Source organism: Podarcis melisellensis (assembly GCF_964234715.1).
Source record: "Podarcis melisellensis genome assembly, chromosome: 14".
Lineage (NCBI taxonomy): Eukaryota > Metazoa > Chordata > Lepidosauria > Squamata > Lacertidae > Podarcis > Podarcis melisellensis.
In genome coordinates, this window is record NC_138546.1 from 46997092 (window position 1) to 47009798 (window position 12707).

Below are 12707 nucleotides of genomic sequence, written 5' to 3' on the forward strand. Positions count from 1 at the left end.
GTTACCTGAGTAAAATCTGTTCATGGAACAGCTTGCCACTTTCTGCAAAATATCCAGGTACCCAGGCAGTCACCACTCGTCTCTACATTACAGTTAAAGACATTTTAAAAAGTGACAGATCCTGTTCATGGATCTCCTGTATTGTATTTAAGATACAATAAAACCATAAAGATTTTAACAATAGTAGCCTTTGTTAATTCCGATTATTTTAAATATAATACAGTGTGAACATAATGCTCTACAGAATCAGTAATATAGTATGCACATTTAAAATATTTTAATAAATGTTAAATAAAAGATCACAGTTGTTTACTTGAGGGGAAATGATTACCTTTTTTACTTTGAGTTTGGATAAGTCAGGAGGGCAGGGGTGGGGAGCCTCTGGACATGAAGTTGTTGTTTTAGCCCAATTCCTAACAACCCTGGCCACCATGGCGAGTGATCAGGAATGATGGGAGTTTTAGCTTAGCAACATGTGGAGTGGCACAGGTTCTCCACCACTCCTGTAGAGCGGGGGTAGGCATCCTAAGGCCCGGGGGCCGGATCTGGCCCAATCGCCTTCTCATTCTGGCCCGTGGACGGTCCAGGAATCAGCGTGTTTTACACGTGCTTTACACGAGTAGAATGTGTGCTTTTATTTAAAATGCATCTCTGGGTTATTTGTGGAGCATAGGAATTCATTCTTTTCTTTTTCAAAATATAGTCCGGCCCACCACATGGTCTGAGGGGATGGTGGACCGGCCCACGGCTGAAAAAGGTTGCTGACCCCCGCTGTAGAGTGTCCTCTATACATCAGTGAGACCAAGAGACAAAATTGCACCAGTGGCTGAATTAGAAAGAGCTTTGCATTCCAGGGGTAGGCAAAAATTGCAAGCGCAAGGGGCGTCATATCTGACATAGGCACATATTTTTCTTGCTTTTGTCATATTGGGCAAGAGACAATTTGAGATGCTGGCTTTGCATTGGTAAGATACAAGAGATTTCCCCCTGCCATATGGCAGATACTTGTGCATCCATTGAGCATTAGTTTAAAATGTCAGAGACTTTGGTGTGCTATGTGACAGAAGGTACTGACTGCTATAGACATGCAGATGGTCCCTGGGTGTCTTGTCTCTTCCTGTTCTAAGTTCAGTCCTTGTCTCCTCTAAAATGAATTGAGATCCTGTGAGGTTACTCCACTGTGTTAACCTCGTTGTTGTTTATGTTGCCTTTATGAATTTATCTAACCCTCTTTTAAAGTCATTGAAATTGGTGGCCATCATTGCATCTTTTGGGAGTGAATTCCACAGTTTAGTCCATTTCCTAACATTCCCTAACATGGAATTCAGCATTTTCACAGCTGCTGTACACTGCATTGACTATCCACTGTAATCCCAAGGTCTCATCTCTGGTCAATCACCAGCAGTTCAGACTCCCTGCGTGTATATGTAAAATGAGGATTTTTGCCCTGATGTCTTTTTTCTTTTTAATGTATAAACCACTTTGATATGTTTTGTAATTTAGCAGTATATAAATACTTTTATAAATACATAATCATCACTTTACACTTCAGTTGAATTGCATTTACTATTTTACTGTCCATTCACCCAGTTGGGTGAGATAAGAACATGAAGAGCTTGCTGGATCAGGCTGATGGCCCATCTAGTCCAGCATCTTGTTCCCACAGTGACTATCCGGATGCCTGTGGGAAACCCACAAGCAGAACCTGGGCACAAGAGCACTCTGCCTTCCTGTGGTTTCCAGAAACTGGTACTCAGCAGCATACTGCATACTGCTGCTGACAGTGGAGGCAGAGCGCAGCCATTGTGACTAGTAGCCATCGATAGCCTTCTCCCCCATGAATTGTCTAATCTCCTTTTAAAGCCATCCAAGTTGATAGTCATCACTGCTTTCTGTGGGAATGAACTCCATAGCTTAACTATGTGTTGCATGAAGAAGTACTTCCTTTTTATCTGTCCTGAATCTTCCAACATTCCATTTCATTGGATGTTCATGAGTTCTAGTGTTCTGAGTGAGGGAGGAAAACTTTTGTCTATCCACTTTCTCCATTCATGAATAATTTTATAAACATCTGTCATGTCTGCTCTGACTTGCCTTTTTTGTAAACTAAAAAGCCCCAAGCACAGCATCAACCTTTCCTCATAAGAGAATGCTCCATCCCCATCTTTTTATTTGCCTTTTGCTGAATATTTTCCAGCAGTACAATATCCTTTTCGAGGTGAGGTGACCATATCCTTTTGGAATTCCTCACAATCACTTTTTGTTTTTACATCCCTGAATAGTTTGGTGATATCAGTAAGGCTGGCTATCCCACTGCTCACTCCTATTCCATATCTCTTATCAAAACAATGTTGTTGACTGCAGAGACACCTGGAAGGCAATTGCATTTCTTTACAGACATGTTTTCAGTTGCTTCTGAGGGCAATTAGAGTTTTGTAGTCTCTAGAGGAAAATGTGCCTAGTTCCTCTCAAGATCAATTGTGCCAGAGTTATTCCAATGTTGCTTCTACAATGCAACATTCAGGGACTTCTTTCAAGCAATTCATAAAGGATTGTTTTAGTTTGTATACTCCAGATTTGTGATTATTACTATTTTTTGCACGTTCAAGACAGAATCGGTCCAGCCAGGGTGGTGGTTTGTGTGACAAAACGAGCCTGCTAATTTCTCATGTGAGGGACTGCACAGGGACCATGAAGAAAACAGGGTTGCTTACCTCTAGCTGTTCCTAGAATGAACCCTTTTCCAGTCATATGTCACACTTTCTTGTTCTATCATATGGACTCTTGTCTCAAATCCAGGTGGTAATATCTATTAATGGTGCTAGTACTGTGGAGAGGGTGAACAGAGTGTCCCTTGCTTTGCGCAAAGCAAATGGCTGAAAGCAGGGGAGCTCCAACCCTTCCTTTTAGAACTTCTGGAAGGTTCCACCTCTTGTCCATGTGCAAATGCAGATCCATATATAGGAGTGTGAAACAAACTACCAAACACTTGAACAGTTCAGTAAGTGACCTTTTTTGGGGGGGGGGGTTAAGCATAATCATTAAATGCTAGACTTTTGTTTTAAAGTAAGGTACAATATAAAAAAATTTTTTGGAACCAATGTTATTTTAATTTTGCCCTAATTTTTCTGAATATTTCCTTGCTTACAGGAAAATGGTGGCCTCCTTGGAAAAAGCTCAGATCTCTCAACAGCTCTTGAGAAGCTGAAACATGAGGAGGTGGGATTTGTTTTCTCTGTAATTATTTGCTTGCATCTGGGGTTCTAAAGTGAAAAAAAAAAGATGGTTCTCAAAAGTTTTGAGTTGCTCAAAGGTGGGTTCAAAGTTCTAGTAGTAGAAAGGCTTGTGCAGCAGACAGCCACAGACTCTTCTCTTAGCAGCAGAAATGTATTATTGCAGCCATCTAAACTACTATGCTAAGCAGGGAAGCTGCAGAGCACAGGCAAGGGACACAGTGCACTTCTGGCACTAACTTCATCTCCATCCTCCTCTCTTCGTAGGAAGAACTCTGGTATGCCCTGCTCTAGTCTTCTTCAAATACCAGTGTTATGTTAATGTACCAGTCCACAGATCCTTGTCAGCAGCAGGTTGCATACATCACTGTGTGTGCAGGATTCTGTATGCACAGCTGGGTGGGGGTGGTAGACACAGTGTAAGTTTAAAAGGGGCAGATTGTTTCAGAAGGGATGGTATGAGTTTAGAGAGGCCACAGAGCACCTGCTTTGCACACAGCAGTTTCCAGATTCTAGTCCTGGCATCTCTAGTCAAAAGGTTCAGATAGCAAGTGATGGGAAAGGCTTTTACTTGTCTGAGACTTGGGGCAGCTGAAGCCTTTCAGAGGAGGCAATTATTAATCAATTAAATGTGTATACCGCACTATACCCGAAGCCTTCAGGTTGGTTCACAACATAAATTCTAGGCTAGATGGACAAATAGTCTGAACATCAGCAAATTCTTACATTCCAAGACAAAGGCCCAAGTACAGAAACTTTAGCAACACTGAATAAATGATACATGATTTTTCATTTATATTCCATCAGATAACAAAGTTTTCTCAGGGAAGTTTGCAAAATATCACTTTTAGAAACAACAATAAGACATGTAATGTAATAATTGGTATAATGAATTAAAACAACTCTTGAGATGTTAAGCATGGAGGATAAAACAGTAAAGCTAAGAACATGATCTAAAATCTTGCTGGGTCTCTCAAAGTCTGGAAAATAAAAAGGGTCTTGTTGGCACCAAAAAGTTAAAGGTCAATATCAACACTGATTTGTGCTTGGAAATAGTCTGGGAGCCATTATAGGGATTATAAATTTGTAGACCCCAACCCCATTTGGTTACCTTTCGGCCATATTTGAGACCAGCTGAAATTTTTGGACCATATCCAGTCGGTTCCTTGTACAAAATACTGCAGTATTCCACACAAGAGGTTACCAGGATGTGCCCAAGTGAAGCAAGGCTATACCTGGTCATCTAGTCGTATAGTTGGAATATACTCCTGGAACTATGATATACAAAATGTCTGGTATCAGTTGCATGCAAGAGTCCTTTTTCACCAACTGATCTGTGGTTAAGACCTCATTCTTTACTTTACAGTTCACTAGTTTCTAACTTCAAGGCTTTACTGGCTGCAGGTTGTGCTCAGTGGATGTGGTGGGGATGTCACCTAATGGAAAAGGCAATCTGAAGCACAGTTATGTGGGTACAATTCGGGTGGCTTGTGTTTTTATCAGTAGTTACTTGAGAAGCCTGCCAACTGTTTCTTAGAAACAATTTCCTTCCCAGTCTCCCTCATCTTAATGGCTTTCTCAGTAACTCCCTGTCATTGAGCAGGTGCTACAGTAGGGGCTCCTGCGACTGACAGGTTTCCTTCTACACTCATCCCCCACGATGAATGTGTTAGTTTCCCACATCTTTCCCACCCTGTGTTAGCTGTTTTTTGAGTTGTGGAACCCTCTGAGTAGAGAGCCACATGGATGTTATGTTTTGTGGAGAGCCAAGCACACTGTTCATACTACATTTACAAGCTTATTACTTTATTTTAGTAATATCTGAAGTTCTGCAGTAATGGTGTGTGGGAAGGGGAATATAGACAACTGTGAGCGCCTCATTTTAAATTTAGACGCTCATTTTAATGTTTTATTTCAAAGACTGTCAACCATCTTTTGTTGATTGTTTTTAAAATTCATTTCCTCCAGGCTGTTTATAATAACTAGGCTCCTGCCTTTATTTGCATGCTTTTCTCCCTCTCTAGCAAAGCCGATAATACTAGTTTTAATATTGCGAATTGTTTCTCCTGTATTAACATGCCATTGCTAACTAGGATGACTCTAGAACACAACTGTATTCTTTAGCAAAGCTTCAGCAGTATTTAGTGGCTTCAGTTAGCTATAGATGGCGATTCACTTCACCCCACTGTTGGTGTTTTATTTTTGGTTCTTAAAACTTGAGAGTTGTGACTTGTTACTTTGAGTCTTGCTGCATTAATTAGATAAAAGATCAAATCATTAGAAGATTATGCTAGATAGATGGTGTACTCTGCAAGCTATTTTGTTCAGCTAGTGTCTTATAATATTCTTCTGTACTTGAATATAAAATAAACTGCATTCAGTGACCTTGGCTAGGAGCCTCTCATTTCCTGGGCAGCTGCTGCTACTTGCTGGCTGTCTGACAGATGGGGCCAGGTCACGGATACCGGAGGACACCCTTGTAGTCATAAGCAAGTTGTAAATGTCACTAAGATTTTTTCTGAATGTCTATCACATGTGTATCTCTGATTCTGAAGTAGGTAAAGTGAGTAATCTTCTGGGGCTCCCAGAAGATAAATGCTCAGGCAGAGTAGCAGAAAGTTGTGACATGCATCTATAAGCAGTTGTAGGAATCTGACAGATATTTAGCCCTTAGTTACTAGCCCTTGGGTTGAACTGACAGCACGCCTGCAAAGATAGGGAGGCCTATTTCAGCCCCATTAATGTCGTCTTGAATTCAAGCCCACAGCCTGGAAAATGATGAATGTTCAGTGATTGATGATTTCAAAGTCCTTAGGGATTCTGGGTGGTTTCTTATTGCTGCAGGCCAGAGCAATTTACTCTCTGTCTTGAGCCTGTCTTAGAAGTTGTTTAATGTTTCAATGCCAAGAGATTTAAAGAACCTGATTATGTGACATTCTAAGCAAAACATCAGTAAATACAAAAATTATGTTTCCTCCCCTTCCAAATCCTATGCGCTCAAATTCTGATCTTAGAAAAAGGTACCTCCCCACTCTTGTACAATGAAACAGAATAGCAGCAATTTGTAGATGCTTCCTGTCACCATCCCTGAAGTTATTTGACTATTTTTTTACACCACTTGATTGAAGTAAAACCTAAGCAGCTTATAAGAGATATTAAAATTACCAATAAAAAACTTTTAAAAGCTAAAAACATATACAATAATTAAATTAACAGTAAAAAAGATTAAAACATCTGTAACAAAGCTCTGAGCCCAGCTTTGGCTGGGGAGAGCGGGATATAAATAAAATTATTATTATTATTATTATTATTATTATTATTATTATTATTATTATTATTATACATGTCTCAATAGGCTTGTCTAAACAAAAATGTTCTATGCAGGCACCAGAAATTGTACACCGACTATCAGAGATTGCACCTACCTCATGCAAATAGGTAGGGAGTTCCAAAGCATATGTGCTGCCACATGAAAATATTTTGTTTTCTTCACAACCATGGAACAAGTACCTGTAACAGTGCCAGTTCTGCAGATTGAAGCAGTATGTATTGGTCAGATGGCGGGGAGGAGACAGTGGGTGGGGAGGAATAAATGTGGCTAGCAAAATATGAATGTGAGCATTGCTGTTACATGGATTTAGGCTTAACTGCATTTGGGGATGAGGCTTGGATTCTGTTCATATTATATTTTCTCCCTGAGTTTTCATTTGCAAAGATAGCAGGAGCAGGCCATTGGCACTATTCTCATCCTGCCTCACTACAGGTGGCGTTGAACTGAAGGTCTTGGTGACTGCTGCATGCTTTATAATTCCATGATTGTGGAAGTAATGTGCTGAAATAAATGTGTTTGGTGACTTCTTCTGTGGTGAGGAACAGGCTAGAAATCCCTGGGAGGTGGGGAGAGCACATGGTCCCTAGGCCAAATCCCAGAGTTTCTCTGGATGATACAGTCTTGATAGTACCATGTGCTATATATATTATAAGATTCCAAATCAATAGGTAACTTCATGTGGCTATGTGGCATTCAAAATAGTGAAATTTCTTCTTTAAATCTGTCATGATGCCATAATTTCTTCCACTGCTAATTAATTTCTAGGAACTTTTCTGCTTGTAGATGTGGCTAGACCTGAATCTCAAAATTTGCATTTAGGACACTTTGTGAGCCTTGCGATCAAATTATTATTATTATTATTATTATTATTATTATTATTATTATTATTATTATTATTATTATTATTAAAGTGTGCTATCAAACCCTTTGGAGCCTCTTCTTTTGAAGTCCATTTATAGTGTTGTTTTTCTTGTACAATTAAAGGGGAAAGGGAGTTTATGAAGTGCTAAGAGGCTCAGCATTTGTGTGTTTGTTGTGATTCGCAGATTTGAAGACCAACCCACTGAAGAATGACCGACTGTATCTCTGCATTTAATTAGAAGAGTATCTTTGAACTCAATTAGTAGTTCTGCCCAATAATCTGTTAAATACTCTGTTCTTTTCCCATAGGGTTTTACAGACAGCCCTCATTATGGTGATCACTTGAATGATAGTCGATTAGGCCCCGATGAAGGATTGTCCCCGACACCTTTCATGAACTCAAATCTGATGGGTAAGTAGGTAATTATTTGTGAGTAGCCCATCAAAGCCCCTCTGGCTTTGAGATATTTTTCTTCCCATTTAGTAGATGGATAGTAGTTCCTGTAAACATAGGGTATTTGCACTTCACATTTGCTTTACAGGGCAACTTCTTAGTCTAGGGATTTTATACTGCTTTGTGAAAGAGGCCAAACCACCAACAGTAAATCTAATATGTATCTTTGTTCTGTTGCTTTGAATAGTATTTGAATGCTTTCTATTATGCTTTATCAAAACTTGGAAATGCTTTTTTCTGTTTTTCAAAGTATAGTTACATCTTGATGACTTAGTAACAGCAATTCCAGCAAAAAAGGCACAACAAAGATGAACAAGAGCTTTCGTGAGCTAGGGTCCGCTTCATCCTGTGTGTTGTGAAGATGGCTAAGAGAATGCTTAGCTGTTGGATAGGTTGTTTTCTTTGTCTTAAAATGCTGCTTTAATTGCTTTCTTTTTTGTGTGACCTAAATGTAGCAATTACACTGATTTGTAGAATATTTGTTGAGGCAAGTTGGTTTAGCTTGTTCCTGTAGCCTAGGAATTCTTCATAATGTTGCTTCGCCTGCTAAACTGATGTTGTCTGGTGCATGTGACCTATTTGTGTTCTTGATGATATTGTCCTTTTAAGACACTGCCACAGTAATCTAAGTAGATTACCATAAATCCAAATCCTGGTGGTCTTCTGCAGATCTTTCCATTTTACCTTTGTTTTCTGCTTTAGTCTTCCACAAACAGAGAAACAAATGACTGGGTTGCACAAAGTATGTTCATAAGCAGAGCTGACCATCAAATGCCTGTTCCATGGTGTGAAATCTTAACAGTAGCAACATTTTCTCCAAAGCTAGCATCCTGTTTGGAAATCCCCCTCCCCCGTTCATGGTAAGAGTGGGAGTTGTTTAAAGCCTCACAAACATCATCCCTGCTGACCTCCCCAAAGATAGTGTCTAAACCAGAAGATCTTGAAGTTAGGTGAAACTCTTGGTTATAATTTTGTGCTTCATACTCTGAGGAATTTACTTCCCATCATCCCTGCTACATTTGTCATACATGTCTTTTGCTGCATTTATTATACTCTTGCATGGCAGCAGGTGAAATTTTTCTTTAGGCTGCTGTTCGTATTATAAGATTGTATGACAGCTTTAAGTGTAAGGCTGTATTGATGTTTATGTTTACTTTTTAATATAAGTGTCATTGGAGTTGTGAGATATTCTTAGAAAGGCAGTTGATGTGTTTTACAATATTACAGCAAATTTGATGCTGGCCTCATTTCTTGTACCAGAGTCTCAGACTGTTTGCTTGAGGCTCCAGTTTTTGGTGATTTGAGTTTGGTGATTTGCTCACCCTTGCTCAACTGGAGTACAACAATTGCTTTTCACAGTTCTTTAAACTATATAGTATTAGAACTGAGATAACAAACATATTTCATAATTTCTGTCCTGGCTTACAAGCACTATTAAAAACAGAGAATTATGTGTCAACGGGATATTGTTTCTGTATATCATATTCAGCCATAAGCATGTTTGCCTGAAAAGATAGCAGATTATGCATTGCCACTGTCTTTGATGATGGAGCTATTAAACACTTTAATTATCTTGTACATTGCAGGAGCTAGAAATTTTGTCTAACAAGAGTTGATAGTGATTCAGTAATGAACAATTTGCTGTGGAAAGATGCATTTTAATATTCATTTAGACATTTTAAAGTGCTTTTGTCAGAGGATGTAAAGCTGTTATGTTGAACTGAATTGTGTTCATTCCTAATTCCAGAATTATCCTGTTTATGTTGTCAGTGTGAAAAAAGCGTTTTCTTTGCAGTTCAAGAAACACAATTGAGTTGTTCTGGTACCAGAGTAAGATAATGGCATTATATGAACTTGTAACCAGGTTGAAATGTGCTCAGGGTAATGTTGCCATATCTGGAATTTCATTTCTTTCATTAAAATAGGTACAGTACAAATGTAACTTGCCTTTCATCTATAAGATACTAGAGCTGAGTACAATGCACAAAACCAACCGTATATTGGACAATACAAAATTACACCAACAAGGCAGTTGAAAACATGTTTTAAAAAGTCACCAGTGTTCCGTAGGTTCATGGCTTCACTTTTCCTTTCATGTGAATTTCCCCACTTCCAGACCTCACCATGCTTGAATGTGCACTTGCTCCATCTCCCTCCCCCATGAATTTTCCTTTCCTGTTCCCTTTTCATTGAGAACATAGGTATAGTTTTTTAAAAACCATTTTTTAGTTTAATAAGCTGAGAGTCATTCCCCATATGCAGCTGCTATGCTCCTTCTTTTGCAGGAGTGAGCAAACAAGCAGGGAAGTCTTTAGTTAATTATAACTTACCATTGCATTCAAACTGGGGAACTGCTGTTAAGGGCTTCCAAACAAGCCAGAAAATAAAGTCAACTTTAAACCATGAGGCTCATCCATATCTTGACATATTAAATCAAAATATGATTGGCCAAATGTGGCCATTATGACTGCACTGTGGCTAATGTTCACAGTGAGTACCTTTTGAACTAGGAATGAGGAATGTCAGGCCCAGGCCTCTCCATCTAGCCTTCAAGACTTGCCCAGAACAAAAACCCTCCCCAAACCACACGCCTCACCAGCCCTGCTCTTCACTCTCCGTGAATGTTTTTGCCTGGCTGGAGTGTGTTACTGAGCTATGTTAATGCCTCTTTCCTTGATGGAGAGATGTGTGTGTGTAAGAAAACTTTTGCACATCTAAAATAAAGTCTCTGGTACAAAGGTAAGAGTCATATCTGTTCCATCCATGTTTGCCTTTTGTCATCTGAACCCTAAATCACCCTGTACACAGCTTACTGGGAGCAGGCATTGTGGCCTGGTGCAGCTTGTGGAAGAAGCATGCAGCATTGGGAACCTTCTGCCCAATGCAAGCTGATATGCACACCTTGCAGCCAGTTAGAGGGTAGGGACTGGGACCTTTGATTCAATCCCCTTGTTGTTCACCTTCCAGGGGGCATAGGTTCTGGACCAGAGAGAGAAAAGACTTCAGAGGTCTGTCCTTCCCCAGGAGCATAAAAGAGGCAGACCCACTCAGCTGATTCCACTTTGGTATTAAGGTTGAGCTTCCCACTCTATAATGTTAACGTTTTAAATTTTGAATCAGTTTTCAGATTGTCACATCTTTCCTTTGACAGAAGAGACATTGGGTTGGATCCTTTGAAAGGAAGTGTCAGGGGAGGGTTGGGAGCGTTTTTATCCAGAAGACCAGCTCATGACAGGGGAAGTTTGCTATAGGCAGGTCATGCTGTGAGGAACCTCAGCAGTGTCCGACCCTAGCTGTTGAAAGTCAGCTCATCAACCAGCAGGCTGGTTGATCATGTGGATACAGGCTTAATGCCTACGCCAACCCTGTTGCACTGTAAATTGTGTCTTATTTCTATCCAACCTAAAATGGTGCATGTTGTTATTGGCTGCTTGCTTGCGCCCCTCACAGCTACACTGCATATGGGTCTGCAACGATGTTTTGAAGTTGGCTTGTATCCACTAACCATGAAAGATAAACTAGACTGTCCAGGTTTGGGCGATACAGCTGTGGAGAAGAAGGAATGCTCCAGAGAACTTCTTGCACCCCCTTTCCTGCTGAACTGCTACACGACAGCCCCGCAGTCCTGCCCATTGGGTCTTACTAACTGGTAGTTGCTGCCCCCACTCTTTTTGGTCACCTGCCGTCCCAGATACAGGAAGGAAAACGGGATGTTAATTGTTAAATCCTGGGATCCTGGACCAACGTGCCTCATGCATCCAGCCAAGCACTTACAGTTTACACAGAGGATAAAGTCAGCTCTTCAGCCCTCTGCCTCTCCCAGAGAAAAGGGCCAGTGTGGTGTAGTGGTTAAGAGCTGTAGTCTCGTAATCTGGGAAACCGGGTTCTTGTCTCCGCTCCTCCACATGCAGCTGCTGGGTGACCTTGGGCCAGTCACGCTTCTTTGAAGTCTCTCAGCCCCACTCACCTCACAGGGTGTTTGTTGTGGGGGAGGAAGGGAAAGGAGAATGTGAGCCGCTTTGAGACTCCTGAAGGGGAGTGATAAAGCGGGATATCAAATCCAAACTCTTCTTCTTCTTCTCAGCCTCACTCACCTCACAGAGTGTTTGTTGTGGGGGAGGAAGGGAAAGGAGATTGTCAGCTGCTTTGAGACTCCTTAAAGGGAGTGAAAGGCGGGATATCAAATCCAAACTACTACTACTACTACTCCTCTTCTTCTTCTTCTTCTTCTTCTTCTTCTTCTTCTTCTTCTTCTTCTTCTTCTTCTTCTTCTTCTTCTTCTTCTCCATGGCTTTATCCACTCTGCTTTTAGACTTCCAGTAGCATGTAACCAAAAGCGATCTAGGCACATGGCAGTTCTGAAATCCCAAGACTGCCAAACACACTGACTGCACTAGCCTAGTTGTGAAACTTTATTAGAAATAACAGGTAGGGGGAAAGCAGCCAACAGGCCAAACGGAATACAAAATAAACCTGAGTGCTGTGGCTCTAAAACTCACCTATCCTGATTTATGCACTTCAGCATGATATTCCTAGTCTATTTACAAGTAGGCAGAATAGGACAATTAAACATTAGGCCAAGCAAACCATGAAGAGAAACAGCTTCCTGGTGGTTTGGAAGACCCAGCCTGGATCCCTGGTGGTGAGATAGGGAACATATGAGGGAGATATGCATGAAAGGGTGAGTGCTAGCTAATAATCTGGTAAAGAAATGGGTAGTTACTGATACTGTGGTGCAGGAGTGCTCCAAGGTCTGCCCTGTTCCATAGAATCTGAATAGAAACAGATCCACACAAAATCCAACTCTCTTAGTCAGAATGGAGCCTAC

General features: G+C 40.6%; 1 protein-coding gene across 12 annotated transcripts in view; it reads left to right on the top strand.

Moving 5' to 3' along the window:
* The window catches only part of TCF12 (transcription factor 12), a 150792-nt gene that overhangs the window by 50594 nt on the left and 87491 nt on the right, over positions 1-12707 (top strand). For all 12 annotated transcript variants that reach the window (XM_081887659.1, XM_081887661.1, XM_081887657.1 and 9 more), the window contains exons 5-6: positions 3151-3219; positions 7735-7837. In XM_081887659.1, the coding sequence (XP_081743785.1) occupies positions 3151-3219; positions 7735-7837 (172 nt within the window). The remainder of the gene's footprint in view (positions 1-3150; positions 3220-7734; positions 7838-12707) is intronic.